This window comes from Tamandua tetradactyla, chromosome 17, assembly GCF_023851605.1.
Source record: "Tamandua tetradactyla isolate mTamTet1 chromosome 17, mTamTet1.pri, whole genome shotgun sequence".
Classification (NCBI taxonomy): Eukaryota; Metazoa; Chordata; class Mammalia; order Pilosa; family Myrmecophagidae; genus Tamandua; species Tamandua tetradactyla.
In genome coordinates, this window is record NC_135343.1 from 33,515,114 (window position 1) to 33,541,286 (window position 26,173).

Consider the following 26,173-nt stretch of genomic DNA (forward strand, 5'->3'; position numbering starts at 1 on the left):
AGACCCAGTAGTAAACCGAATGGGATGTGTGAGTTTTTTCTTTCTTCCTTTTTTTTTTTTTTTTTGGAGTGATTCAAATGTTCAAAATGATCATGGTGATGTATACACAATTATGCAAAGATTGTGAACCACTGATGGTATACTATGGATGGACTGTATGTGTGTGAAGATATCTCCATTAAAAAAAAAAATCCTGCCTACCCTGAAGAACACCAAGGGCTTTATATGAGATTCTACAAAGGTTCCATGCACTGTTTAGTTTCCAGAATCCTACAACCTCCAGAGGGGTTCCTAGGCCAGATATTCACCTAAAACCCAGAGAGTTTGTGGAGGTGAATATGCTGAATCATTATATTGATATTTCTTTTAGCCACCAGTGTCTTGGAGTAGCCAGAAGGAAAAACCCAAAATTGTGGAACTGTAACCCTTACCAAACTCTGAATTCTGTTCTATAACTAATTGTTGCCATGTGCTTTGAAATTTATTGTTTTTTTGTATACATTATTTTTCACACACAAAAAAAGATTGAGCATTTATGCCTTTTTTTAGATTCCCAGTAATAGCGCTCACAATAACACAGTCATGCTGAACCAACTAATAAATGAAAACCAGAGTTCGCGTTTTTCAAGAGACGTCTCCTGGCAAAGACATTTGCTGTCCACCAAATGGTACAATTTCCCGGTCCTACTCAAGTAGGTATAGCAAAGTGACCTGCACTGCAAATCATTTCATCCATTCTTTTTTGCAGTTTTTTATTTTAAATCTCTCATATAACCCCTTTTCTTCCAGACGGAGTGGTTATCTAAGATCTGGCTTTGAGGAGCTGGTTGCTAAGAGACGAGACGCCGGGAGGGTGGGGACGCTGCACTGCGACAAGCCAGGAGCGAATTCAAGTGGGAGGAAGGAGGAAGGCAAGGCGTGGCAGCTGCTTGCGGTAGCAGCCTGTGGAACTCCCACCCGCGCGCCTGGCAGGAGCTCGTCGCTCATTGGCTCCGCCACTGCGGCGCAGGCCGGCGATTGGGCCCGCGGCTTTGGGCCTGGCGCTTCCCCGCCCCTCGGCTCTGGTCCCCGGCTGACCCGGCAGGCGGGGCCGGCGTGGGCGGGCGCTGCGGCCGGGGTGCTAGCTGGGTCGTGGGCCCTGCTCTGTGGGAGCACGGCCGGTGGCAGCTGCTGCAGGTGACGGAGGTGCCGCGAGGGCCGCCGCGGCCTTTAGAGGTGAGTCGGACGCGGAGCCGCTCGGGTGTCGCCGCGGGGTGGGAAGTGCGGTGAGGGCGGTAATACCGCTCGCAGGCGATCGGTTCCCACCGCGGGCCCGCCGCGGGTGGGCTGGGCTGGGCCGGGGTCCCGCCTGCACAAACGCCACGGAGCGCCCCCCGCCTAGTCCGCAGCCCGCCGCGCCCCCTGCTGGCCCCACTGCCGCGGACAGCCCGCAGGCCCCTCCTGCTCCGGCTCCCGGGCCGCCCGTCCCGCCCGCGCCGGTCCCTGGAAGCCCCAGCTTCTGCTCGCCTGGCGCCTCCGCCCGCATCTTCCCCGACGTCGCCCCGCGGCTCGCCGCCTTTGTCCGCCCCTCACCCCTCCGCGCTCCGAGTTTCTGCCCCTGCGTGGGGCGGGGTCCGCGACAATCTTGGGGTGTCCTGAGGATGTCCTGCGCCGTGAGCCTCTGAGCAGAAGGCTTGAGGGCTCCACATCTTGGGTTCGGGGTGTGATTTTACTTTCTCCTTCTCTATCACAGCCAACTCACTATTCTCATTTGCGGTCAAGGAGCCGTCGCATAAGGTCCAGGATGACTCGGTGTTATTTCCGAAACTCTGTGTCAGAGGCCATTGACCTCCCGCTAGCCTCCTCTCTTTCCATCTTGCCACTTTCTGCTGGGGGAAAGTCTGTTTATAAGAGGCCTTGTCTATTTGAAAAGAAGAAAGAAAGAGAAATTACCAGATGCCAGTCGTAAACCTCTGTTTGGTATGGGAATGACTTAGATTGGTATTATTAATACACTTATATGTGTATTTATTAAATCAAGTTAATATATGGGAGAAGGGACTTCAGGTATGGTCTTAAAAGTGTCCATTAAATAAATGGGAGTAGATTTTGAAGTAGTGTAATTTGAGTTGGGACTTTTTCTTCTTGCAGTTTATTTATTAAATCTATATATTTTCTTCCCAGAATGTAGTGCGCTATGCAGCTATTTAGAGAGACTATATGTTTTATTAAGGATAATCTGATCATTGCTTTGCCTTACAGTCAGACTCTAAAAGATGCTTTCTTGAACATTCATTTAACTGAAATTCGTACTGAATGCTCTTCCCTTGTGCAATATAATTCAGTTGTGTAAAGAAAATGTCAACAAAATTTTTTTTTCACATCTAGGGGATCTTAATTATCCTTAAACATGTTATATCATAAATGAGTATCATATTTCACATATGCGTGTCAGTTTTTATGTGTTTGATATGGACTGTTTTGTTGATTAGCTAATGTGTCTGCAAGTGAACTTTTTTTGAAGTGTACAAACAACAGTACCCAGGATCCTTGTCCCAAATTCCATTTTAGGCTGTTTTCTACAGAGACCCAAATAAATTATAATAAAATACCCTGTACATATTGCATCCCAAACTGTATGGTATGAAAAGTGATGTATGTAGTAGGCTGACAAGAAGAGAACCATGCCTGGTTTACAAATGAAAAATCAGGTCCTTCAAAACAGTGACTTTATTGTACATTTAAAGCTAAATTGATTAATATAGCAGGGCATGATCCCTGTTTATCTTGCACCAAGTAGGTGCTTAAATATTTAAATGCTTTGTGGATCCTCAATTTGGAGAGGATTCCAAAAGGATTCATTAACTCTGTTTGAAGGTTTGTGACTTTTACATTAATTCAGCAAACATGTTTGACAATTTCTGCTGTGCTGAGAATCAGGTAGGTCCAGCCCATCAGGGAGCTCCCGGATTAGTGGATCAGAGAGAAAAGTAAACAAATTTCTCAATGCTTTTCCAGGGTTAGCCAAACCCTTCCACGCCTGTTTTCCCAAGATTTTTATCAAACTTAATGAGGGAGAAGTCACTACTTTGGAATTCACTCCATTTTTTCACTGGTCTTTAAGATGATCACCTCTTTAAAAAAGAATGAATTTCTGTAAAATCCATTACTTATTATTATCCTTATTTTATAGCTGAGACCATTAAAGCCATACATTGCATTGCTGGTAGTGATAAAGTGGGGTTAGGATCTAGATCTGACTCTTTTTACTCATTTTGTTGGCAGCGTACTTCATTGGAATGTTGTCTCTCCTTTTATATGTCACATTTATCTTTATGAATCTGTTTAATCCAGGAATCTCTGGAATGGTAATATTACTACTACAAACAGTATATAGAGCTCCCTGTGTGTCAAGTACTGCTTTCCATACACTTTCAAAATCATATGAGCTGGCCCTTGTTATTGTCTTTGTTTTAAGATGAGAAGATCCAGACATAGAGATTAAGTCATCGGAACCAAATAATACAGTAAATTGTAGAATTGAGATTCAAGCCTGGACAGGCTGTCTCCAGAGTCCACATTCTTAACCACTACACTATATGGCTTCTCAACAAGGTACATCTGTTGTTACTAGGAAGTTCTGATTTTAGATTGTTTCATGTTTTTCTTTGTTTTTTTTTAATGTTCATGCAAAAATCTTTAGCTTTATAGTGTCTCCTATCTGATATCCTATACCAGTGTCTTACGTAAGCAATTATAGTATAAACTGATGGTTAATATTTATTGAGAGTTTACTACATTCCAGCAGCTGTGCTAGTTGTTTTAAATCTTAACACAGTCCTAGACTGTAGATACTGTTATTTTCTGCACCATCACATTTGTGAAGTGCTTCTGTTGTCTTCAGAGTGCTTTCTCAAAAGAATCCCTTTGATTCTCTCTGTCAGAGGTTACCATCTCCTGATTTTACTGCCGCTGTTCTGCGAAGTTAGCTGACTTGCCTTTGATAGCATGGGACAGAGGTAAAACTCAAACCAGAGCTTCAGAGTCCTGTGTACTTTTGCTACCAAGGTTTGTCAGTGGATCTTTGCATTGCACTTCATCCTAAAATAGTCCATATTTTTCCATAGGAACAGCTTTTATTTGAAGATTGCATTCCCATCTCCTCAGAATGCAACATCGATTAAATCACACGATAAGACTAGCCATAAACCTTTGTCATTATTTCCAACTTCATATACAGTGCCTGGCACATCATGGGGTTCATTAAATGGTTGACTAAAATAGGTATCTGGTATACATTGATATAAAGATGTTCCTAATATTCTTTAAGTTTGAACTGGTAGCTTCTTTTTGTCTCTGATACCACACACTTCCCCCACAAAGAGAAACTTTCAGAATTGTTTCATTGAATCATAACTAACTTCAGACTGTATTAAGCTCTCTCTCTTCACCCTAAACCATCATTTCCAGCCTGTAGTGGAAAGAACATGAATTTGGGAGTCAGTTTTATCTGACTTGCTCTGCCTTGGTCTCATACAAATTACTTAATTTCTCTGAATCTCGGTTTCCTCATCTTCGAAAACTGGGAAGAGTACCCATCTTCTAGAGTTGTGGTGAGGATTAAATGAACTAATTTGTGTAAAAGTCCTAGCACAGTACCAGGCTCCTAGTAACTATTCAGTAAATAACAATTATTATGCATTCCTCTTCTACCTTTCCATGGCTCTTGACTGCTGTAATGTAATGTAATGATATATATAGTATTGCATATTATATTATCTGTTCATCTGCCAGCATCTGTCACCAGACTGTGAACTCCTTAAGGGCAGGAACCATGCCATATTTGTTTTTGTATTGCCAGTACTTAGAACATAGTTGGGATCAGTAAATGTTTGTTGAACTAAAAGCATTTGGAAAGCCAACTAGAGCCTTTTTTTCTTGGTGATCCTATTGCCTGGACAGCCTTGATTAGGATGAGGGTTGCTGAATATGTCATTCAAGGGCTTCTAGGTGGAACTAGAGAATGTGATGGGAGAAGAGATGGATGGGGAATCAGGCAGGAAGCACAGGGAGCCTCCACTCTGCAGGGATGGAGGAGGTGAGTAATGTGGGATCCAGTATGAGTCCAGTGCCTTGGCTTTGGGGAGGTGTGAGAAAGTCAGTTTATTGCTATGTTGTGACCCACCATGCCCAAGTATATTAAGCACAGAGGACTTAAGTGATTACAAATTGCCTTTCCAAAAAAAAAAGAATTCCTTTCCAGAAACCGGAAGTAGGCATAAAAGTCACCATGACAATACGAAACCATTGTCAGTTTTTTGGTATTTTCCCTTCAGTGTTTCAATAAAAATGATTTCTTCTGGCACGTATTTAATTCTAAGTTAGTCTTCACATTATTATCATTATTATTATTACTATTACTGTTGCCATTACAGAAGCCAAAAAAAAATTGTATTTCTGAAGAAATTACTTTTTTGAAGTTGTTACAGTATGCTCTCATGAATTAAGAGGTACACTAGCAAGTTTAGTACTTTAATTCTAGGCACAACTTGCATATGTGTATTGCTGATGTGAAACCATTTGGATGATTCCATTTCAAAATCTGTCTTGTGGAATATCACCTTGGAGAGCAAGATTGTAGACGACTCTTTGCAGTGTAATAACCTGACCTCACAGTGCCACTGGGTTCAACAACTTCACATAAAGAATACAGCACCTGTTATGGGTTGAATTGTGATCCCCCAAAAGCTGTGTTAAAGTCCTCACCCTTGGTGCTTGTGAATGCGACCTTATTTGAAAATAGAGTCTTTGCAGATGCAGTCAAGATGAGGTTCTAGTGAGCAAGGGTGGGCCCTAATCTTGTATGACTGATGTCTTTGTAGAAGTAGAGACAAAGACACAGAGGAAAAGAAGTCCTATGAAGGTCAAAGCAGAGATTGGAGTTGTGCTACCACAAGCCAAGGAACACCTGAGGCTAACAGAAGCTCGAAGAGGCAAGGGGGCATCCTCTCCTAGAAGCTTTGGAGGGAGCATGGCCCTGCCAAGACCCTGATTTCAGACTTCTCGCCTCCAGAACTGTGTAACAATAAATTTCTGTTGTTTTAAGCCACCAGTTATAGTAATTTGTTACAGCAGTCCTAAGATATAAATACATCACCCTTGTATTTTGTTTAGTAACATTCTTACATTTGAGGGTACTAAAAGGAACCAAATCTAAGATTTCCAAAAACTTTGTGTTTCTTAACTTTGGGTAGGTTAAGACCAGCTTGCTGAAATATAAATGAAAAGTGCCTTGGCTGTATATATGAGTGTGAAAGGATTAAAACTGGCTGTCAGGCAACCTACCACTTTGACTCTGAAGACAAGGAAAAAAGAATTTTTTTCAGAAGGACAAAGAACTTTCCAAAGAAATTATTTCAAACACATAAAAATAATACTAATTACAGTGGTTGTTGGTATAACCCTCCCTGCTCCCCCAACGTTTTATAATTAACATCTTAATTTAATTTGACATTCATTTGATTATATTGTTTAAAATTTGGGACAATCAGTTTTCATTGTTTGTAGTATGGACATTCAGTCAGGAAAACAAAGGGAACACTACTTAGGATTTGAATGAAGTGATAATTATTTTTAATATTCAAAGATGTTTACCTTTTAACAGTTTAATGCCACCATCCGTGAATTGCTAATTAGAGCATAAATCAGGCACACTTAAGGATTTTTTCTTCAGGAAAGTAAATTGGAATCAACTTCTTTTTTTTCTAGGCTAGTTTTTCTCAGTGTTTTATTATGAACATTTTTGAACATACAGCAAAGTTGAAAGAATTGTATAGTGAATACCCATTTACCTACCACCTAGATCCTACCTTTCATATTTTACTATACTCCCTTTATCACATATCCGTTTGAGCATCTTTTTATTCATCCATCAATCAATCCATAATATTCAAATGCTTCTATAATTGAAGAGACTTGGGATGTATTTTTTGTTGTTCATTTTAGGTCAGATTTATTTTTCCTTTATGTAGAATCAGATAATTCTGAGTTTATGGTCAATCTGTAGTATTCTGGAAAACATTTGGATTTCAGATGTAAATAAAATTGTTTGTGCTCCCTATCTCCAGCTCCAAAAGATGAGTCGTGGATGTTCAGAAAACAACAATTTCCTGAACAATAATAACCAAATGGTGTTGGACATGATCCTTTATCCACTGATCGGAATCCCTCAGACCATCAACTGGGAATCTGTGGCAAGGCTCATGCCTGGATTAACACCCAAAGAGGTAAATAACAGTCCCCCAGATATCTCCTGGAAAGATTAAGAAAAGTGATCAATTTAAAGAACAACAACTGAGAGAAAAATATTTGTTTTATATATTCATCTACACATATAAACACTGTGCACAGACCCTATATATTTGACTAGATACAACATGAATAATTTATAGCCATTATACACACATATATTAACTTACCTTGTGTGTTTTAAATTCAGCCTCATCTTATGTATTTACAATTGAAAATGCACAATAATAATTTAAGCAATAGAGTGTTCCTGTCTCGCCATTATTCTCTCCTTAAATTCCTGTGAAGTCTGAAATTGTACGAGATATCACTTGCCTTCACTTGGCACCCTCTTCTGCCGAACCCTTTCCTTACCGTTGTCCTTTTTTCATTAGCCTTAAACAATTAAAATAATTTTTTTTGATACCAATTTAATTGTAAAGAGGAAAGCAAATGGGCACTGAAACATTCTCTCATCCAGATGGTCTAGATGATTTTAGTAAATTTATCCTCAGATGCAAAATTTGTATTTGGGATAGCACATTGTTTAATTTAGCTTATATAGTCAGTTTACTTAAACACCATAATTACATTGAATCTTGAATAGGGTGTGAGATTTTGTAGGTTTGTACAGATTAGTGCGATGCCCCGATATATCCCAGAGTAATTTGAGCAGAGAATAAAAAAGTGCTTGTGGAAGTCCCCTTGGGGCACTGGGGGGAAAGGAGGAACTATTCAACTTCCCTGTCTGGGTAATTTCTAATACTCTTGCAAGCAGTGGGGACAACCAGTTCAATTGGCTGAACCTTCAGTCTTGGGGCTCACACCTAGGAGGCTTATTCTTGTCAGGAGGCTGAGCTTCTGATAATTATGGCTAAGAGTCACCTTCCCTCCCCACCCCACCCCAGAGCCTCTTTTGTTGCTCAAATGTGACCTTTCTCTAAGTCAACTCTGCAGGTGAACTCACTGCCCTCCCCACTAGGTGGAGCATGACTCCTAGGGTTGTAAATCTCCTTGGCAAGGTGGGACCTGACTCCCGGGGATGAGCCAGGACCTGGCGTCTTGGGATTGAGAAAGCCTTCTTAACCAAAAAGGGGAGAAGAGAAAGGAGACGAAATAAACTCAGCAGCTGTAAGATTTTAAAGTAAAGAGGTTATCCTGGAGGTTTTTCTTACACATTTTATAGATATCCCTTTTTAGTTTATGTTGTGTTGGAGTGGCTAGAGGGAAGTACCTGAAACTGTTGAGCTGTGTTCCAGTAGTCTTGATTCTTGGAGAAGATTGTATGACTATATAGCTTTTACAATGTGACTGATTTGTGAAAACCTTGTGTCTGATGCTCCTTTTACTGAGGGTATGGACAAATGATTAAAAAAAAAAAGATAAAAAATAATGAGGGAGAGAAAGGGTTAAAAATTAGGTAGATGGAAATACTGAGTGTGAATGAGAGGGAGAGATAAGGGATATGGGATGTATAAGTTCTTTTCTTTTTTCCTTTTATTTCTTTTCTGGAGTGATGCAAAGGTTCTAAAGATGATCGTGGTGAGGAATACACAACTATGTGATGATATTGTGAGCCATTGATTGTATAATATGGTAGGACTGTACATGTTTGTCTATTTCTCAATAAAAATAAAATAGAAAAATTTATCCTCAGAATCAAAACTTAAAAGTTAAAAATTCTTATAGTGAACTCTTAGATTTTTGCTAATTCATCCGTGAATGAATTAGGGTTTGAGAAACACTCACCCTTGAATTTTACTGCTAAAAGGCAGCCTTAAGTGGATCAATCATCTCAGAGTTCTAGAAGTAGAAATGATATCACCAATTTTCCCAGGAGGTTTTAAACATATTCATCACTACCTGGCCCATTATATGTACCAAATAAATATTTGTTGAATCAGTGAATGAATCATTTCAGCCTCTTCTTAACAGTTGACAAAACCACAGAAATTACTTGCCTTCAGTTATATTATAGGTCTTTTTTTAAAACTTTTTTTATTAATTAAAAAAAATTAACAAACAAAAATTAAGATATCATTCCATTCTACATATACAATCAGTAATTCTTAATATCATCACATAGTTGCATATTCATCATTTCTTAGTACATTTGCATTGATTTAGAAAAAGAAAAGACAACAGAAAAAGAAATAAAATGATAATAGAGAAAAAAAAGATTATACATACCATACCCCTTACCCCTCGCTTTCATTTACCACTAGCATTTCAAACTGAACTTATTTTACCATTTGTTCCCCCATTATTTATTTTTATTCCATATGTTCTACTATTCTGTTGATATAGTAGCTAAAAGGAGGATCAGACGTAAGGTTTTCACATTCACAGAGTCTCATCGTGAAAGCTATATCATTGTTCAATCATCATCAAGAAACATGGCTACTGGAACACAGCTCTACATTTTCAGGCAGTTCCCTCCAGTCTCTCCATTACATCTTGAATAACAAAGTGATATCTACTTAATGCATAAGAATAACCTCCAGGATAACCTCTCAACTCTGTTTGGAATCTCTCAGTCGTTGACACTTTGTCTCATTTCACTCTTCCCCCTTTTGGTCGAGAAGGTTCTCTCAATCCCTTGATGTTAATTCTCAGCTCATTCTAGGGTTTTTCTCAGTCCTTTGATGCTGAGTCTCAGCTCATTCCAGGATCTCTGTCCCACGTTGCCAGGAAGGTCCACACCCCTGGGAGTCATGTCCCACGCAGAGAGGGGGAGGGTGGTGAGACTGCTCATCATGTTGGCTGGAGAGAGAGGCCACATCTGAGCAACCAAAGAGGCTCTCTTGGGGGTGACTCTTAGGCCTAAATTTTAAGTAGACTTGACCTATCCTTTGTGGGGTTAAGTTTCAGATGAACAAACCCCAAGACTGGGGGCTCAGCCTATAGCTTTGTTGTCCACACTGCTTGTGAGAATATCAAGAATTCAACTTGGGGAAGTTGAATTTCTCCCTGCTCTCACCATTTCCTGAAGGGGGCTTGCAAATACTTTTCCAGTCACTGATCAAATCACTCTGGGATTCATTGGGGCATCACTCTGGATAAACCAGCAAAATCTCATGTGCTACCTGAGATTCCAAGTACTTACGACATTCAATCAAACTATCTACATGAGTTATATTAGGAAGTGCTCTAGTCAAAATATAAGTTTTGTAACAAACATTTTTTGCTTTAGTCTCACATGTAAGGTGACATTTTAAAGTATTAATTATCATCTATTTTCAGCACCCTGCAATAATGACATTCCTTTGTTCTTCCTCATGCAAAAACATTTTTAAAATTTGTACATTGTACATTTCACTATTATTATACACTCTAGGCATTCCTAGATTATACCATCTCGATCTTTAACATCTATCTTTCTTTCTAGGTCTTTTTGAAATGATGAGGGGAACTTATTTTTTAATGTATATTATCACACCCCAATTTATAGTTTTTCTGTTTGTTTGTTTGTTTGTTTTTGCATGGGGAGACACTGGGAATAGAACCCGGGTCTCTGGCATGGCAGAAGAGAACTCTGCCTGCTGAGCCACCATGGCCTGCCCCTATAATTTTTTACCTTTTGGATTTTTACATGTTAAGTTTTAAAAAAAGACAAACTGAATTCAACTATTTTTCCAACTTTTTATTGTGAACATTTTCAGACATACAGAGAAGTTGAAAGAATCGTGATACGGCAAACACCTCTGTGTCCTTTACATAGTTTCATCAATTCCAGGTGTTTGCTTTACCTCTTTATATAGATTTTTTTTTTGCCTGTGACATTTAACAGTAAGTTTCAGGCATCATGATGCTTCACTTCTGTATACTGCAGCATGCGTCTACTTAGAGTAAGAACACAATTACATAACCACAGCACCATTATCATGCCTAAGGAAATTAACAGTAACTCCTTTGTATCATCTGATATCTACTACATATTCGAATCATCCAATTGAAGAAATTATTTTCAAACTAAAATGCAACTAAATGTGAAGGAGACTATTTTTCAGTCATGTTAATTATTTAAATGATTATTTCTTATTGTAAAAGAAAACATGTCCTTAAAATACACCAAAAAAAAAAACACAAGCAAAAAATCAGAATAATAAATCACCTTTAATCTCATCCTGCTTAAAACAGTCTTTTGATACCTTGTGTATCTTTTGTGATTCTTATCGACACTGCATGAATTCTTAGGTGGACACGTAACAAGTGTATTCTTGCTATTTGCTTTTCTTCCTAAGTATATTGTAAACATCTTTCTATGTCAGTTACTAGACTTCTACAACATATAATGACAGTATACTATTCTTTTATTTTAGCTATATCATGATTTACTTAGTCCTTTTTTTTTGTAGTTTTAAGCTAGTTTCCAAATTTTGACTACTACAGATACTGCTGTACAGTATTTCTTTTCATTTCCTTAGGAAATAATTTTGTGGTTGTTGTTAAACATATTGTTATGTTGCTGGCCAGAAAGGTCATGCCATGCTATATTCCAGCATAGCTGAGTGTCTGATGCTTTGCATCTTGTATATTGAATGTTATTTACATGTGTGCATATACATGTGTTTTCAAATTTTTAATTTACATTTTTCCATTTCAGTAAATGTTAATTGTGGTTTTAATTTATCTTTCTTTAAATCCTGAAGATCCTGAATATTTTATATTTTATTTTTCTGTGTCCTTTTTCTATTATTAAATTGTTATTTTGTTCCTGGTTTAATAATAGTACCCTTTGCACTGAGTACATTATCCCTTAGTCTGCCTTATTTTTACTCTATTTTCAGCCTAAGTTATTAATGACAGTCTCTTGTATACATATGTAAAAATATTTGTGTATAAAGCTATGAAACATTTTCTTTGATGTCTCCTTTTGTTGTCATGTTTAGAAATTCTTCCAGTCTCAAGCCTATATATATAACACATGTTCACTTATATTTTCCTTATTACTTTTATTTTTTGTATTTAAGCCAAATTCATTTTAGTTGTAACTGTTTTCCAGCTGATTAATTATCCAACATTTAACTGTTTATTTCTTTATTACTTGTTTCAAGCTCCACCTTTAGATCTGTTTCTGGATTTACTGTTCTAGCCCATTGATCTCTATCAAATTCTATTGACAGTTTCCTTTTGAATTGCTTATTTTGATATTGTTTTATTTAATTGAACCCTTTGTTATTATTTTTATAATTTTTATATTTTTATTGAGAACTATCCACACATAGTCCAACCATATTATACAATCGGTGGCTCACAATATCATCACATAGTTGTTTATTGTTCACCATAATCATTTTTAGAACATATGCATCATTGTCAGAAAAAGAAAGATCTCATACATCCCACACCCCTTAGCCCTCCCTCTCATTGACCCACAGTATTTCAATCTACCCAGTTATTACTGCTTATCTACACCTATTATTTATTTATTTTTTATCCTTTTTTTTGCTTATCTGTCCATACTCTGGATAAAAGGAGCATCACAGACAAGATTTTCATAGTCACACTGTAAATCTATTCAGTCTTCTTTAAGAATCAAGGCTACTGGAACACAATTCAACAGTTTTAGATGCTTCCCTCTAGCCACTCCAATATGCCGTAAACTAAAAATGTGTAAGAATAACCTCCGGGATAACCTCTTGACTCTGTTTGGAATCTCTCAGCCACTGAAACTTTATTTTATCTTATTTCTCTCTTCCCCATTTTGCTCAAGAAGACTTTCTCAATCCCATGATGCTGGGTCCTGGCTCATCCTCAGGAGTCAGGTCCCACATTGCCAGGGAGATTTACACCTCTGGGAGTCATGTCCCATGTAGAGGGGAGGGCAGTGAGTTCACCAGCCAAGTTGGCTTAGAAAGGCCACATCTGAGCAACAACAGAGGTTCTCTGAATTACTTATTTTGATATTGTTTTATTGTCTTGAACCATTTTTTATTTTTTAAAAAAATACTTAATTAAAAAATAATACTTATTTTAAATCATACTTAATTTCCTGGATCATATGTATGTTTTCCATTTCGAAGATAACCCTGTTGGTATTTTCAATATGGAGAAAGAATGGATTTAAAATTTTAAAGATAAGTGTTAATGTAACTGAAACATTGTATCTAATTTTGACAAAGTAGCCACATCATTTCATTCTCACTAGCAGTGTATGTGGTTCCAATTTCTCCATATCCCTCCTCAATACTTGTTAGTAACTGTCTTTTTGACTGTAGTCATCCTAGTGGATGGAAATGGTATCTCATTGTCATTTTAATGATGTAATGTTTTTATGATAGATAATAATGTTGAGCATCAGATTTCATGTGCTTATTTGAAATGAAGAAAAGTCTACTCAGATCCCTTTGCTCATTTAAAAAAATAGACTTTATTTTGTAGAGAAGTTTTAGGTTTACAAAAAAGTTGAGCAGAAAATAGAGTTCCCATATACCACCACCACCACACACACACACACACACAGTTTCACCTGTTATTAACGCCTGTATTAGTGTGGTACATTTTTGTTATCATTGGTGAACCATTATTGTTACATTATTAGTAGCTAAAGTCCATAGTTTATGTTAAAGTGTCACTCTTTGAGGTTGACAAATGCACAGTGCCATGTATCCGTCATTACAGTATCATACAGAATAGTTTCACTGCCCTAAAAATCCCTTCTCCTCTACCAATTCATCTCTCTCTCCCTCCCAAACCCCTGGTAACCACTGATGTTTTGGCTGTCTCTATAGTTTTGTATTTTCTAGGCTGTTATTTAGTTGGAAGTATATTGTATGTAGCCTTTTCAGACTAGCTTCTTTTACTTAGAAATCGGCATTTAAAGTTCTTTCATGTCTTTCATGGCTTGATAGTTCATTTCTTTTTATCACTGAATAATAGTCCATTAAAGGGTAGTCCACAGTTTATCTATTACCTCAGGGTCATCTTGGTTGTTTCCAGTTTTGGCAATTATGAATAAAGCTGCTATTATCATTCATGTGCGGAAATTTTTTTGTGGACATAACTTATTTAGGTTCACATTTGTGTTAGTACCTAGGATCATGTGGTAAGACTATGTAACTTGGAAAAGTATAACTTTGCCAGAAACTGCCAGACTGTCTTCCAAAGTAGCTCTACCATTTTACATTCCTACCAGCAGTGAATGGGAGTTCTTATCACTCTATATCATTGTCAGTATTTGGTGAATCATTGTTTTAGATTTTAGCCATTCTAATATATGCATAGCAGTATCTCATTTTTTTAAAATTTGCAATTCCCTAATGACATATGTTGAGCATCTTTTCATATGCTTGTTTGCTATCTATACGTCTTCCTTTTAATATATCTATTCAGATTTTTTCCCAGTTTTAAATTGAGTTTATTTTTTTATTGTTGAATTTTAAGAGTTTTTGCTATATTTTGGAAACAAGTCCTTTATGTGTTTTGCAAATATTTTCTTGCGGTCAGTAGCTTGTATTTTCCTTGGAGAAATTTCTATTCAGATCCGTTGCCCATTTTTTAAATTGGGGTTGTCTTTTTATTAGTGAATGGTAAGAGTTCTTTATGTATTCTAGAAACAAATCCCTTATTAGATAGATGATTTGAAAATATTTTCTCCCATTCTGTTGGTGGTATTTTCATTTTCTTGGTGCTGTCCTTTGAAACACAGAAGTCATTATTTTGATGAATTAGTTTATTTATTTCTTTTGTTGTTGTGTTATTTGTCATATCTAAGAAACCATCACCTAACCCAGGTTCATGAAGATTTACACCTATGTTTTCTTTTAAGAGCTTTATACTTTTCATTCTTACATTTGGTCTTTGATACATTTTGAGTTAATTTTTAAATATGGTGTGAGGTAAGGATCCAAACTCAACTCTTTTGCATATGGCTTTCCTGTAATTTTGCTTAAACACAGATAAAAACTCTAATAATGTAATTCAAATTATTTACATTTATCATGTTAATTTTATGCAATTGTATATTAATTCCACACATTCAGAATTCATAAATTTCCTATATTATTTGTTATATATGGCTTTAAGGTAGTCCCAACATCTATAACTCATCTGTTGACTCAGAAGTAGTTTTAGATTTGCACCAATTTCATTTATAGTTTTTTTTGCATTACTGTCACTAAATAAGATATATCTACTTTGTTTCCAGTTTACCTATAAACTTTACCTAAAAGATACCAAAAGAATCATTATTTAAAAAAATTTTTTTATTAATTAAAAAAAATTTTTTTAAATATGACACGAAAATTAAAAAAAACAAAAAACAAAAAATAAAGAAACAAAAAAGAACAAAAGAATAAAAATATGACACAAAAGAAACATTCTTAACATATGATTATTCCATTCTACATATATAATCAGTAATTCACAATATCATCACATAGTTGCTATTCATCATCATGATCATTTCTTAGAACATTTGCATCAGTTCAGAAAAAGAAATAAAAAGACAACAGAAAAAAAATTCATACATACCATACCCCCACCCCTCTCTTTCATTGATCACCAGCATTTCAATCTAAGTTTATTTTAACATTTGTTCCCCCATCATTTATTTTTATTCCATATGTTTTACTCATCTGTTGATAAGGTAGATAAAAGGAGCATCAGACACAGGGTTTTCACAATCACACAGTCACATTGTGAAAGCTGTATCAATATATAATCATCCCCAAGAAACATGGCCACTGGAACACAGCTCTACATTTTCAGGCAGTTCCCTACAGCCTCTCCATTACATCTTGGCTAACAAGTGAGATCTATTTTTTTTTTTTTTACATGGGCAGGCACCAGGAATTGAACCCGGGTCCTCTGGCATGGCAGGCAAGCATTCTTGCCGCTGAGCCACCATGGCCCGCCCAGGTGAGATCTATTTAATGTGTAAGAATAACCTCCAGGATAACCTCTCGACTCTGTTTGGAATCTCTTAGCCATTGACACTTTATTTTGTCTCATTTCTCTCTTCCCCCTCTTGGTCAAGAAGGCTTTTTCAATCCCTTGATGCTAAGGCTCAGCTCATTCTAGGTTTTTTCTCAATCCCTTGATGCTGAGTCTCAGCTCATTCTAGGATTTCTCACAGGGGAATTTTATCAAACATTCCAAAAAGAATGAACACCAATCCTGCTCAAACTTTTCCAAAAAATTTGAGGAAAAAGAAACACTACCTAGCTCATTTTATGAACCTAACACCACCTTAATGGAAAAGCCAGATAAAGATGCTATGATAAAGGAAAACTAAAGGTCAATCTCCCTGATGAACCTAGATGCAAAAATTCTCAACAAAATACTAGCAAATCAAATCCAACAACATGTTGAAAGAATTATACACTATAGCCAAGTGGAATTTATACCAGGAATGCACGTATGTTTCAAGACAAGAAAATCAATTAATGTTATACAGCACAATAACAAATTGAAAGGGAAAAATCACATGATCATGTCAATTGATGCTGGAAAAGCATTTAACAAAATTCAACATCCTTTTCTGAAAAAAACCCTCAAAAAGGTAGGAATCAAAGGTATTTCATCAATATGATAATGAACATATATGAGAAACCGATAGCCAGCATTGTACTCAGTGGAGAGAGACTGAAAGCTTTCCCCCTAAGATTGGGAATGAGCAAGGATGCCCACTGTCACCACTATTATTCAACATTGTGCTAGAAGTTGTAGCTGGAGCAGCCAGGCAGAAAAAGAAGTAAAAGGCATCGAAATTGGAAAGGAAGAAGTAAAACATTCATTATTTGCAGGTGACATGATACTATACTTGGAAGATCCTGAGAAATCTACAGCAAAATTACTTGAGCTAATAACTTCAGCAGGGTGGTAGGATATAAAATAAATGTACAAAAATCAGTAATATTGGACAGGCCACAGTTGCTCAGCAGGCAGAGTACTTGCCTACCACGCCAGAGACCTGGGTTCGATTCCTGCTGCCTGCCCATGCCAAAAAAAAAAGAAAAATCAATAATGTTTCTGTACACAAGCAATGACCTGAAGAGTCAATTAAGAAAAGAATTCAATTCAAAATACCAACTAAAAGAATCGAATATGTAGGAATGAGCTTAACTAGGGACATAAAGGACTTGTATAGAAAGCTACATAACATTGCTAAAAGAAATCAAAGATCTAAATAGGTGGAAAGACAGTCCCTGCATAGGAAGGTTAAATATAGTTAAGGTGTCAATTCTACCTAAATTGATCTATAGGTTCAGTGTAATACCAATCAAAATTCCAGCAGCCTAGTTTGAAGACTTGGAAGAGCTAGTTACAAATTCATCTAGAAGGGAAAGAGACCCCGAATAGTTAGAAGCATCCTAAAGAAAGAACAAATGGAAAGATTAACCTTCCTGATTTTAAAACTTATTGTAAAACCACAGTGGTCAAAATATCATGGTACTGGGTGGATGATGGTGGTGCAGTGGCAGCGTTCTCGCCTGGCATGCCGGAAACCTGGGTTCGATTTCCGGTACCTGCCCATGTGAAAAAAAAAAAAAAAGAGTAGACAAAATATCATGGTGCCTGTCAACAGGCAAGTGCCTTGCAAAATGTGGTATACACATACAATGGAATATTATGCAGCAGTAAAACAAAATGACATCCTGAAGCACATGACAAGATGGATGAGCCTTAAGAACATAATGCTAAGTGAAATAAGCAAGACACAAAAGGATAGATGCAATATGATTCCACTTTTATAAGCATAGTAGAGGTAAACTCAGAGACTTTATAATACAGAATATAGGGGACCTAGAGGTTCACGGAATACTGAGATGGGTGAATGGCTAGCTAATGAGGTTGAACTCCAATGTAAGGGAATAGATAGAAGTGAAGGTGGTTCATTAGTGGGTGTATAAGTAATACTACCATATTGAAGATGAACATGATTGAAAGGGGTTATATAGACCCATTGTCCCACCAGTTAAAACTACATATGTAAATACTCCTTGCATGAACTACTACAAAGGTATGAATCGTGTACAAAGTTCTGGGCATATGGGGAAAACTGCTGTTTTATGCTATGGGCTATGTTTAACAGAAAAGCATCAACAGTACCATGGCAATACCAGGTGTAAATAATGGGGGGAGGGACAAGTGTTAAGAGGAGGTTTAGCTTTTCTGTTTGGCGAGGGTGTGTTTATTCATTGTCTTTCTCTTAGAAACAATGAAATTATCTAAAAGTGAGTGTGTTGATGGACTGTTGATTTTGGATGTTATGCGTGATGCCCAGGGAATGGAGGTGGCTTATGCACTGACTGAGAAGCAGACTGGTGAATAATGGTGTATACATTTGAACAAATATTGTGCTGCCACAAAAAGGAATGAAGTTGTGAGGCATGCAACATTGTGAATGAACCTGTAGGACATTTGGTGAGGCAAAATAAGCCAGAAACAAAAGAACAATTATTGTATGGTGTCAAAGAAAGTACTTATGAAAAAACAGCAGCCTAGATTGTAAATTCTATAGCAGTCACATTTAGTCCAGAGTGGTAATTGTTATTTCTGGATTTTGTGTACTTATAATATACATATATGTATATATATATTTGATATATATACATATAATCTTGTATTTAGAGGTAAGTACAAAGCCAGTGGTATCGGGATTAAGGTAATTGAGAATACAGAGGTAAGGAAGACATTGTCTGTATTTTAGAACCTCGTCTACTCTTTGAGATCAAAGGAAGAAAGGTTTATTTTGTCCAGAATCTAAATTTTCTGTAGTACATAATCTAACTCCACCTGTCTGGTTAGATCATTTAAACAATCCAAACATAGGGGACCCGAATAAGAATGAAGGCCTTTAATCCTGTATAGCTTAATATAATGCCTGGATACATTCCAGAGTATATTAAGCATGTAATCAGAGAGTATTGGCAAAGACCCTTGAGGGATGGTAGAAAAAAATATGGAGCTACTTAACTTTACCACCAGGGAAACCCCTGATACCGTGTTGAGTATTCGGTACACCCAAATCAATAGGCCAAGCCCTTAATCTTGAGTCTTGCTCTTGTGAAGCTTATGTATGTAGCGGAGAATCTTAGCCCACTTATAGGTATGCCTAAAAGTTACTTCTGGAGGACCTCTTTTGTTGCTCACATGTGGCCTTTCTCTCTTTCTGTAAGACCATCTCTGCAAGTGAAGTCATTTTCCTCCCCACTATGTGGGACATGCCATCCGGGGTGAAAATTTCCCTGGCAACATGGGAGATGACTCCCAGGGGTGAGTCTGGCCCTGGCACTGTGGGAGCAGCAATGCCAACCTGAAGAAAAGGGAGAAAAGAAGTGTCCCTAAGTTTTCTTCTAAAAGTTTGATAGTTCTGGTTCTTATATTTAGGTGTTTGATCCATGTTGAATTGATCTTGTACTTGATGTGATGCAGGCATACACCCTCATTTCTTTTGGAAATGAAGGTCTAGTTTTCCTAGCACCATTTGTTGAAGAAACTATTTCCCAATTGAGTGGATTTGGCCCCTTTGCAAAAATCAGTTGGCCATAAATACAAGGGTTGGTTTCTGAGCTCTCAATTCAATTCCGTTTGCCTATATTTCTGTCCTTTTGTTAGTCCCATGCTGTTTTGATTACTATGGCTTCATAAGAAGCTCTAGATTAGGAAGTGTTAATAGTAAAATCAAAACAAAACAAAACAAAAACCTATAGCTCAGATGCAGCTTCATTCAGTGTTTTAACATGATTACTTTACAATTAGGTATTAATGTGCTGTCCATTTTTGAGTTTTTGTATCTAGTCCTGTTATACCGTCTGTATCCCTTCAACTCCAATTGTCCATTATCTTACCCTGTTTCTACCTCCTGCTGGACTCTGTTATCAAGGACATATTCCAAATTTATTCTCGAATGTCTGTTCACATCAGTGGGACCATACAGTATTTGTCCTTTAGTTTTTGGCTAGACTCACTCAGCATAATGTTCTCTAGGTCCATCCATGTTATTACATGCTTCATAAGTTTATCCTGTCTTAAAGCTGCATAGTATTCCATCGTATGTATATACCACAGTTTGTTTAGCCACTCTTCTGTTGATGGAGATTTCGGCTGTTTCCATCTCTTTGCAATTGTAAATAACGCTGCTATAAACTTTTATTTTTTTCTCTATATTAACATTCTATATCTTTTTCGGTTATGTTGCTAGTTCTTCTAAACCAATGCATATGTACTAAGAAATGATGATCATGCATCTATGTGATGATGTTAAGAATTAATGATTGCATATGTAGAATGGTATGATCTCTAAATGTTGGGTTAATTTCTTTTTTTCCGTTAATTAAAAAAAAAAAAAGAGAAGGGATAATTGGAGCTGAAGGGATACAGACTGTACAACGGGACTGGATATAAAAACTCAGAAATGGACAGCACAATACTACCCAGTTGTAATGCAATTATGTTAAAACACTGAATGAAGCTGCATGTGAGGTATAGGTTTTTTGTTTTTTTGTTTTTTTTTTCTTTCTATTATTGTTTTAATTCTTATTCTGTTGTCTTTTTATTTCTTTTTCTAAATCGATGCAAATGTACTAAGAAATGATGAATATGCAACTATGTGATGTTATTAAGAATTACTGATTGTACATGTAGATTGGAATGATTTCTAATTGTTTTGTTAATTCTTTTTTTTAATTAATAAAAAAAAATATATTAAAAAAAAAAAAAGATTAGGAAGTGTGAGTCCGTCAACTTCGTTCTTCAAGATGGCTTTGACTATTTGGGCCCCCTGCCTTTCCATAAAAATCTGATGATTGGCTTTTCTAGCTTTGCAAGGAAGGCTGTTGGAATTTTTATTGGAATTGTATTGAATGTATAAAGTGCTTTGGGTAGAACTGACATCTTAACAATACTTAGACTTCCAGTCCATGAACATGAAATAACCTTATGTTTATTTAGGTCTTTTTTTTCTTTTAGCAGTGTTTCATAGTTTTCTGTATGCAGGTCCTTCCATTGTGTTAATTCTCAGAGGCTTGATTCTTTTAGTTGCTATGGTAAATGGAATTTTTTTCTTGAGTTCTTCTTCTGATTATTCACTTCTACTATATAGAAACAATATAATTTTTTGTGTTGCTCTTGAACCTCATTACTTTGTTGAATTCATTTATGAGCTCTAATGGCTATTTTGTGGATTTTTTCAGGATTTTCTCTGTATAGGATCATGTTATCTGAAAATAGGGAAATTTTTACTTCTTCCTTTCAGATTTGGATTCCTTTTACTTCTTTTTCTTGCCTATTTGCTTAGGCTAGAATTTAGAGTTCATTGTTGAATAACAATGGTGATAGTGTTGTCACCACTTATCTTGTTACTGGTCTTAGAGGGAAAGCTTTCATTCTTTCACCATTGCATATGATGTTAGCTATGGGTTTTTCATATATACCCTTTATCATATTAAGGAAGTGTCCTTGTAGTACTGGTTTTCTAAGTGTTTTTTATCAAGAAGCGTTCTAGATTTTGTCAAATGCCTTTTCTGCATCAATTGAGATGATGGTGTATGTTTTTCTTTTGTTCTTTTAATATGGTATATCAGCATCCTTGCATACTTAGGATAAATCTCTCTTGATCATGATAGGCAGTTCGTGTACTGTGCTATTGGATTCAGTATTTTGTTGAGGATTCTAACATCCGTATTCATAAGGCCTAATAGTTTCTAATTTTCTTTTTTATGGTACCTTTATCCATCCTTGGTATGAGGGTTACCTCATATAATGAATTAGGACGTGTTCCCTCCTCTTCAATTTTTTTGAAGAATTTGAACAGGATTACTGTTAATTATTCTTGAAATGTTTGGCAAAATTTCTCTGTGAAGCCTGCTAATCCTAGGCTTTTCTTTGTTGAAAGGTTTTAGATTATTGATTCAGTCTCTTTACCAGTTATTAGTCTGGTGAAATCTTCTCTTTCTTCTTGTGTCAGTTTAAGTAGTTTGTATGTTTCTAGGAATGTGTGCATTTCATCTAGGATATCCAGCTTATTGGCATACAGTTGTTCATTGTATCCTCTTATAATCCTTTTTTATTTCTTCAGATTCAGTAGTAATGTCCCCTTTTCATTTCTAATTTTAGTTATTTATGTACTCTCTTTTTTTCCATCAGTCTAGTTAAAGGTTTGTAAATTTTATAGATCTTTTCAATGAATCATCTTTTTGTTCAGTTGATTCTGTTGTTTTTTTTTTCTCTCTCTGTGCTATTTATCTGTGCTCTAATCTGTATTATTTCTTTCCTTCTGCTTGCTTTGGGTTTATTCTGCTCTTCCTTTTTTATTTCTTCAACTTCGATAGTTCTCTGATTTAAAATATTTCTTTTTTAATGTAAATATTTAGAGCTGTATATTTCTCATTCAGCATTGCTTTTTTTTTTTAAAAAAAAAGATATTAACACAACATTTAGAAATCATACCATTCTACATATGCACTCAGTAATTCTTAACATCATCACATAGATGCATGATCATCGTTTCTTAGTACATTTGCATCGGTTTAGAGGAACTAGCAACACAACAGAAAAAGATATAAAATGTTAATATAGAGAAAAGAAATAAAAGTAGTAATAATAGTAAAACAAGCAAACAAACAAACAAACAAAAAAACAAAAAAAACCCCTATAGCTCAGATGCAGCTTCATTCAGTGTTTTAACATGATTACTTTACAATTAGGTATTATTGTGCTGTCCATTTTTGAGTTTTTGTATCTAGTCCTGTTGCACAGTCTGTATCCCTTCAGCTTCAATTACCCATTGTCTTACCCTGTTTCTAACTTCTGCTGAACTCTGTTACCAATGACATATTTCAAGTTTATTCTCGAATGTCCGTTCACATCAGTGGGACCATACAGTATTTGCCCTTTAGTTTTTGGCTGGACTCACTCAGCATAATATTCTCTAGGTCCATCCATGTTATTACATGTTTCATAAGTTTATCTTGTCTTAAAGCTGCATAATATTCCATCGTATGTATATACCACAGTTTGTTTAGCCATTCTTCTGTTGATGGACATTTTGGCTGTTTCCATCTCTTTGCAATTGTAAATAACGCTGCTATAAACATTGATGTGCAAATGCCCGTTTGTGTCTTTGCCCTTAAGTCCTTTGAGTAGATACCTAGCAATGGTATTGCTGGGTCGTATGGCAATTCTATATTCAGCTTTTTGAGGAACCGCCAAACTGCCTTCCACAGTGGTTGCACCATTTGACATTCCCACCAACAGTGGATAAGTGTGCCTCTTTCTCTGCATCCTCTCCAGCACTTGTCATTTTCTGTTTTGTTGATAATGGCCATTCTCAGCATTGCTTTTGATGATTCCCGTAAGTTTTGTAGTGTTGTATGTTCATTTTTATTTGTCTCAAAATATTTCCTAAAATTCTTCAACCTGTGGTTTAAGGGTATGTTGTTTAATTTCCACATATTTGTATATTTTTTGTTTCTCCCACCTTTAATTATGCTTGTTACAAATTATACCTTTGTACACTCTATTTCCAAAACCATAGATTTATCATTACTTTTTATGCTTTTGCATTTTAGCTCCTGTAGAAAGAAGTGGAGTTACATACCAAAAAATACAGTGCAATATAATGGCATTTATAATCACCCAAGTGGTTACCTTTATCACTGATCTTTATTTCTTTATGCTGCTTTGTATAATACTGTCCCTTCCTTTCAATCTGAAGAACTCCCTTTATCATTGCTTGTTGGGAATATCTAGTGGTGATGAACTCCCTCAGTTTTTGTTTATCTGAGAATGTTTTACTCTCTCCTTCATAAGTCTTACCAGATATTAAATTGTTGGTTGACAGTTGTTTTCTTTCAGCACGTCTAGGTGTTTCAGCCCACTGACTTTTGCCTCCATGGTTTCTGATGAGAAATTGGCACTAGTATTGGAACTTCCTTGTATATGACACATTTTTCTCTTGCAGCTTTTAGAATTTCCTTTGTCCTTTCATTGAGCAGTTTGACTGATTTGTGTTGGGGTATAATTTTCTTAAGATTTATTGTGTTTCGTAACTCACAAAGGGAACACAGGTGACTCTAAACAGCCCTGGAGAGGGGATAAGGGAAGAGCCAGGAAGCGTACCCAGAAGCTTCTTCCACAACTCCCCAAAGCTGTGCTTTCTTGACCTACCTAGCAAATGTAGCCCTTAAACTGTCCTCTACAACCCTGAGGAAGCATAGCATCTTTAAGTCTGTTCTGCCGCCTTTGTCCAGGGTGGGTTGGAGCAATGGGTACCCTCATAGCCAGGCCCCAGCATCTGAAGTCACACTAATCAAAAGCCATGATTGGCCATTGACCACTGCCCAACCCAAATCTTGGGAACTGGATTTTTGTCTTGTCCAAAATTTACTGACCTCTTTCCCCTGTTCTTCCCTGGATGCTGTACAGTGTTCTGCTGGACTCTGGAATTTTGAAATAATTGATTCAGTCTTTGCCTGTTTAATAGTCATTCTGGTGGAGGAACTGATCCCTGGAGCTTCCTACTCTGCCATCTTCCGACAATCCCCACTCAATTTAATTTTAAGACATTTCTGTTCCTGACTGTGTTACCAGCAGTAATTTTCAAAGCACACTCAACAAGTAGTTACAGAACAGATACTAATTTGTCATGGGCTACCATTCCATCGTCTCAGATTTTTCCTTCTACCTGCTCCAAAACACTGGAGGCTAGAAGGAATTTATGAATATAGTGATTCAGGAGCCATATTCTTTTATTTATTTATTTATTTTTGTTAAATCTCATTTTCTCTGTTATAACTCCTCCTTCTCCTTTAATCCTTCTCCTAATCTATAGGGATCTTTGGGCAATGCCTATTCTGACTTTTTCATGTTGACAAGGGGTGTCCATGCTATAGAATGAGGATGTAATTGATAATCCTGGAGAGGTTGATCCGTCACAGTTTTCAGGATTCAGCTGACCTGGGAACCCTCCTGGAATTATATGTTCCAAGAAGGCAAATCTAGTCCAGGAAACCTTTATAGAGTCTCAGTTCAAGCTCTAGGTGTTCTTAAGAGTCAACAGGAGTGATGCCATGGTTTAGCAAACCATGGCAATTACCACTGCCTACCTGAAGCTTGCATAAGAGCAGCCTCCAGAACAGCCTCTTGACTTCATTTGATCTCTCTTGGCCACTGATGCTTTATTTTATATAAAGGGGATTTATTAAATTGCAAGTTTACAGTTCTGAGGCCATTAGAATGTCCAAACTAAGGCATCCAGATAAAGATACCTCGCCTCTGACGAAAAGCCAAATGGCATCCATGATTTCTCTGTTAACTAGGAAGACATGTGGCTGGTATCTGATATCCTTGCTCCTGATCTGTTGCTTTGTGCTTCTGATTCCAGTGGCTTCCTCTCCAAGGGTCTGTGGGCCCTCACTTAGATTCTTCGGGGCAAAACTCTGGGTTCTGTCTTGCTTAGCATCTCATGGGAAGGCACATGGCAATGTCTGCTGGGTTCCTCTCCTGTCTTCTGGTATCAGACAGTTCCTGCAGATCCTGTGGGTCCTTCTGGCATTTTCCTCTGCAACTCCAAATGTCTGTGTCTGAGCTTTCTTCAAAATGTTTCCCCTTTTAAAGGATGCCAGTAAACTAATTATGACCCATCTTAAATACGCATAGTCACATCTCCATCTTATCAAAGGGTTACACCCATGATTGGGTGTGTCACATCTCCATGGAAACAACATAATCAGGAGGTTCCACCCAGCAGTAATGGATCAGGGTTAAAAGGCAATGGCTTTGTCGAGGTACATAATGGTTTCAGTCAGCACACCATGTAAAAGATCATATCTAAAATAGTGCTTGATATCCATTGGATACTTGGTAAATGTGTGATAAATGAATGATGCTATAGCCAATGAACAGCATTCATTATATATAAACACATATATCTACAGTTTGTATTTTTTTTCCTCTTGTA

General features: G+C 36.9%; 1 protein-coding gene across 4 annotated transcripts in view; it reads left to right on the top strand.

Annotated features, from left to right (window-relative positions):
- Nucleotides 1-1,096: 1,096 nt before the first annotated feature.
- The window catches only part of SANBR (SANT and BTB domain regulator of CSR), a 90,643-nt gene continuing 65,566 nt past the window's right edge, over nt 1,097-26,173 (top strand). For 2 of the 4 annotated variants that reach the window (XM_077134312.1, XM_077134315.1), the window contains exons 1-3: nt 1,097-1,215; nt 5,862-6,058; nt 7,107-7,265. In XM_077134312.1, the coding sequence (XP_076990427.1) occupies nt 7,116-7,265 (150 nt within the window). In that variant the 5' untranslated portion in view covers nt 1,097-1,215; nt 5,862-6,058; nt 7,107-7,115. Of the gene's footprint in view, nt 1,216-1,567; nt 3,595-5,861; nt 6,059-7,106; nt 7,266-26,173 lie in introns of those variants that run through there. The other 2 variants (XM_077134314.1, XM_077134313.1) reach the window with 2 other exon arrangements.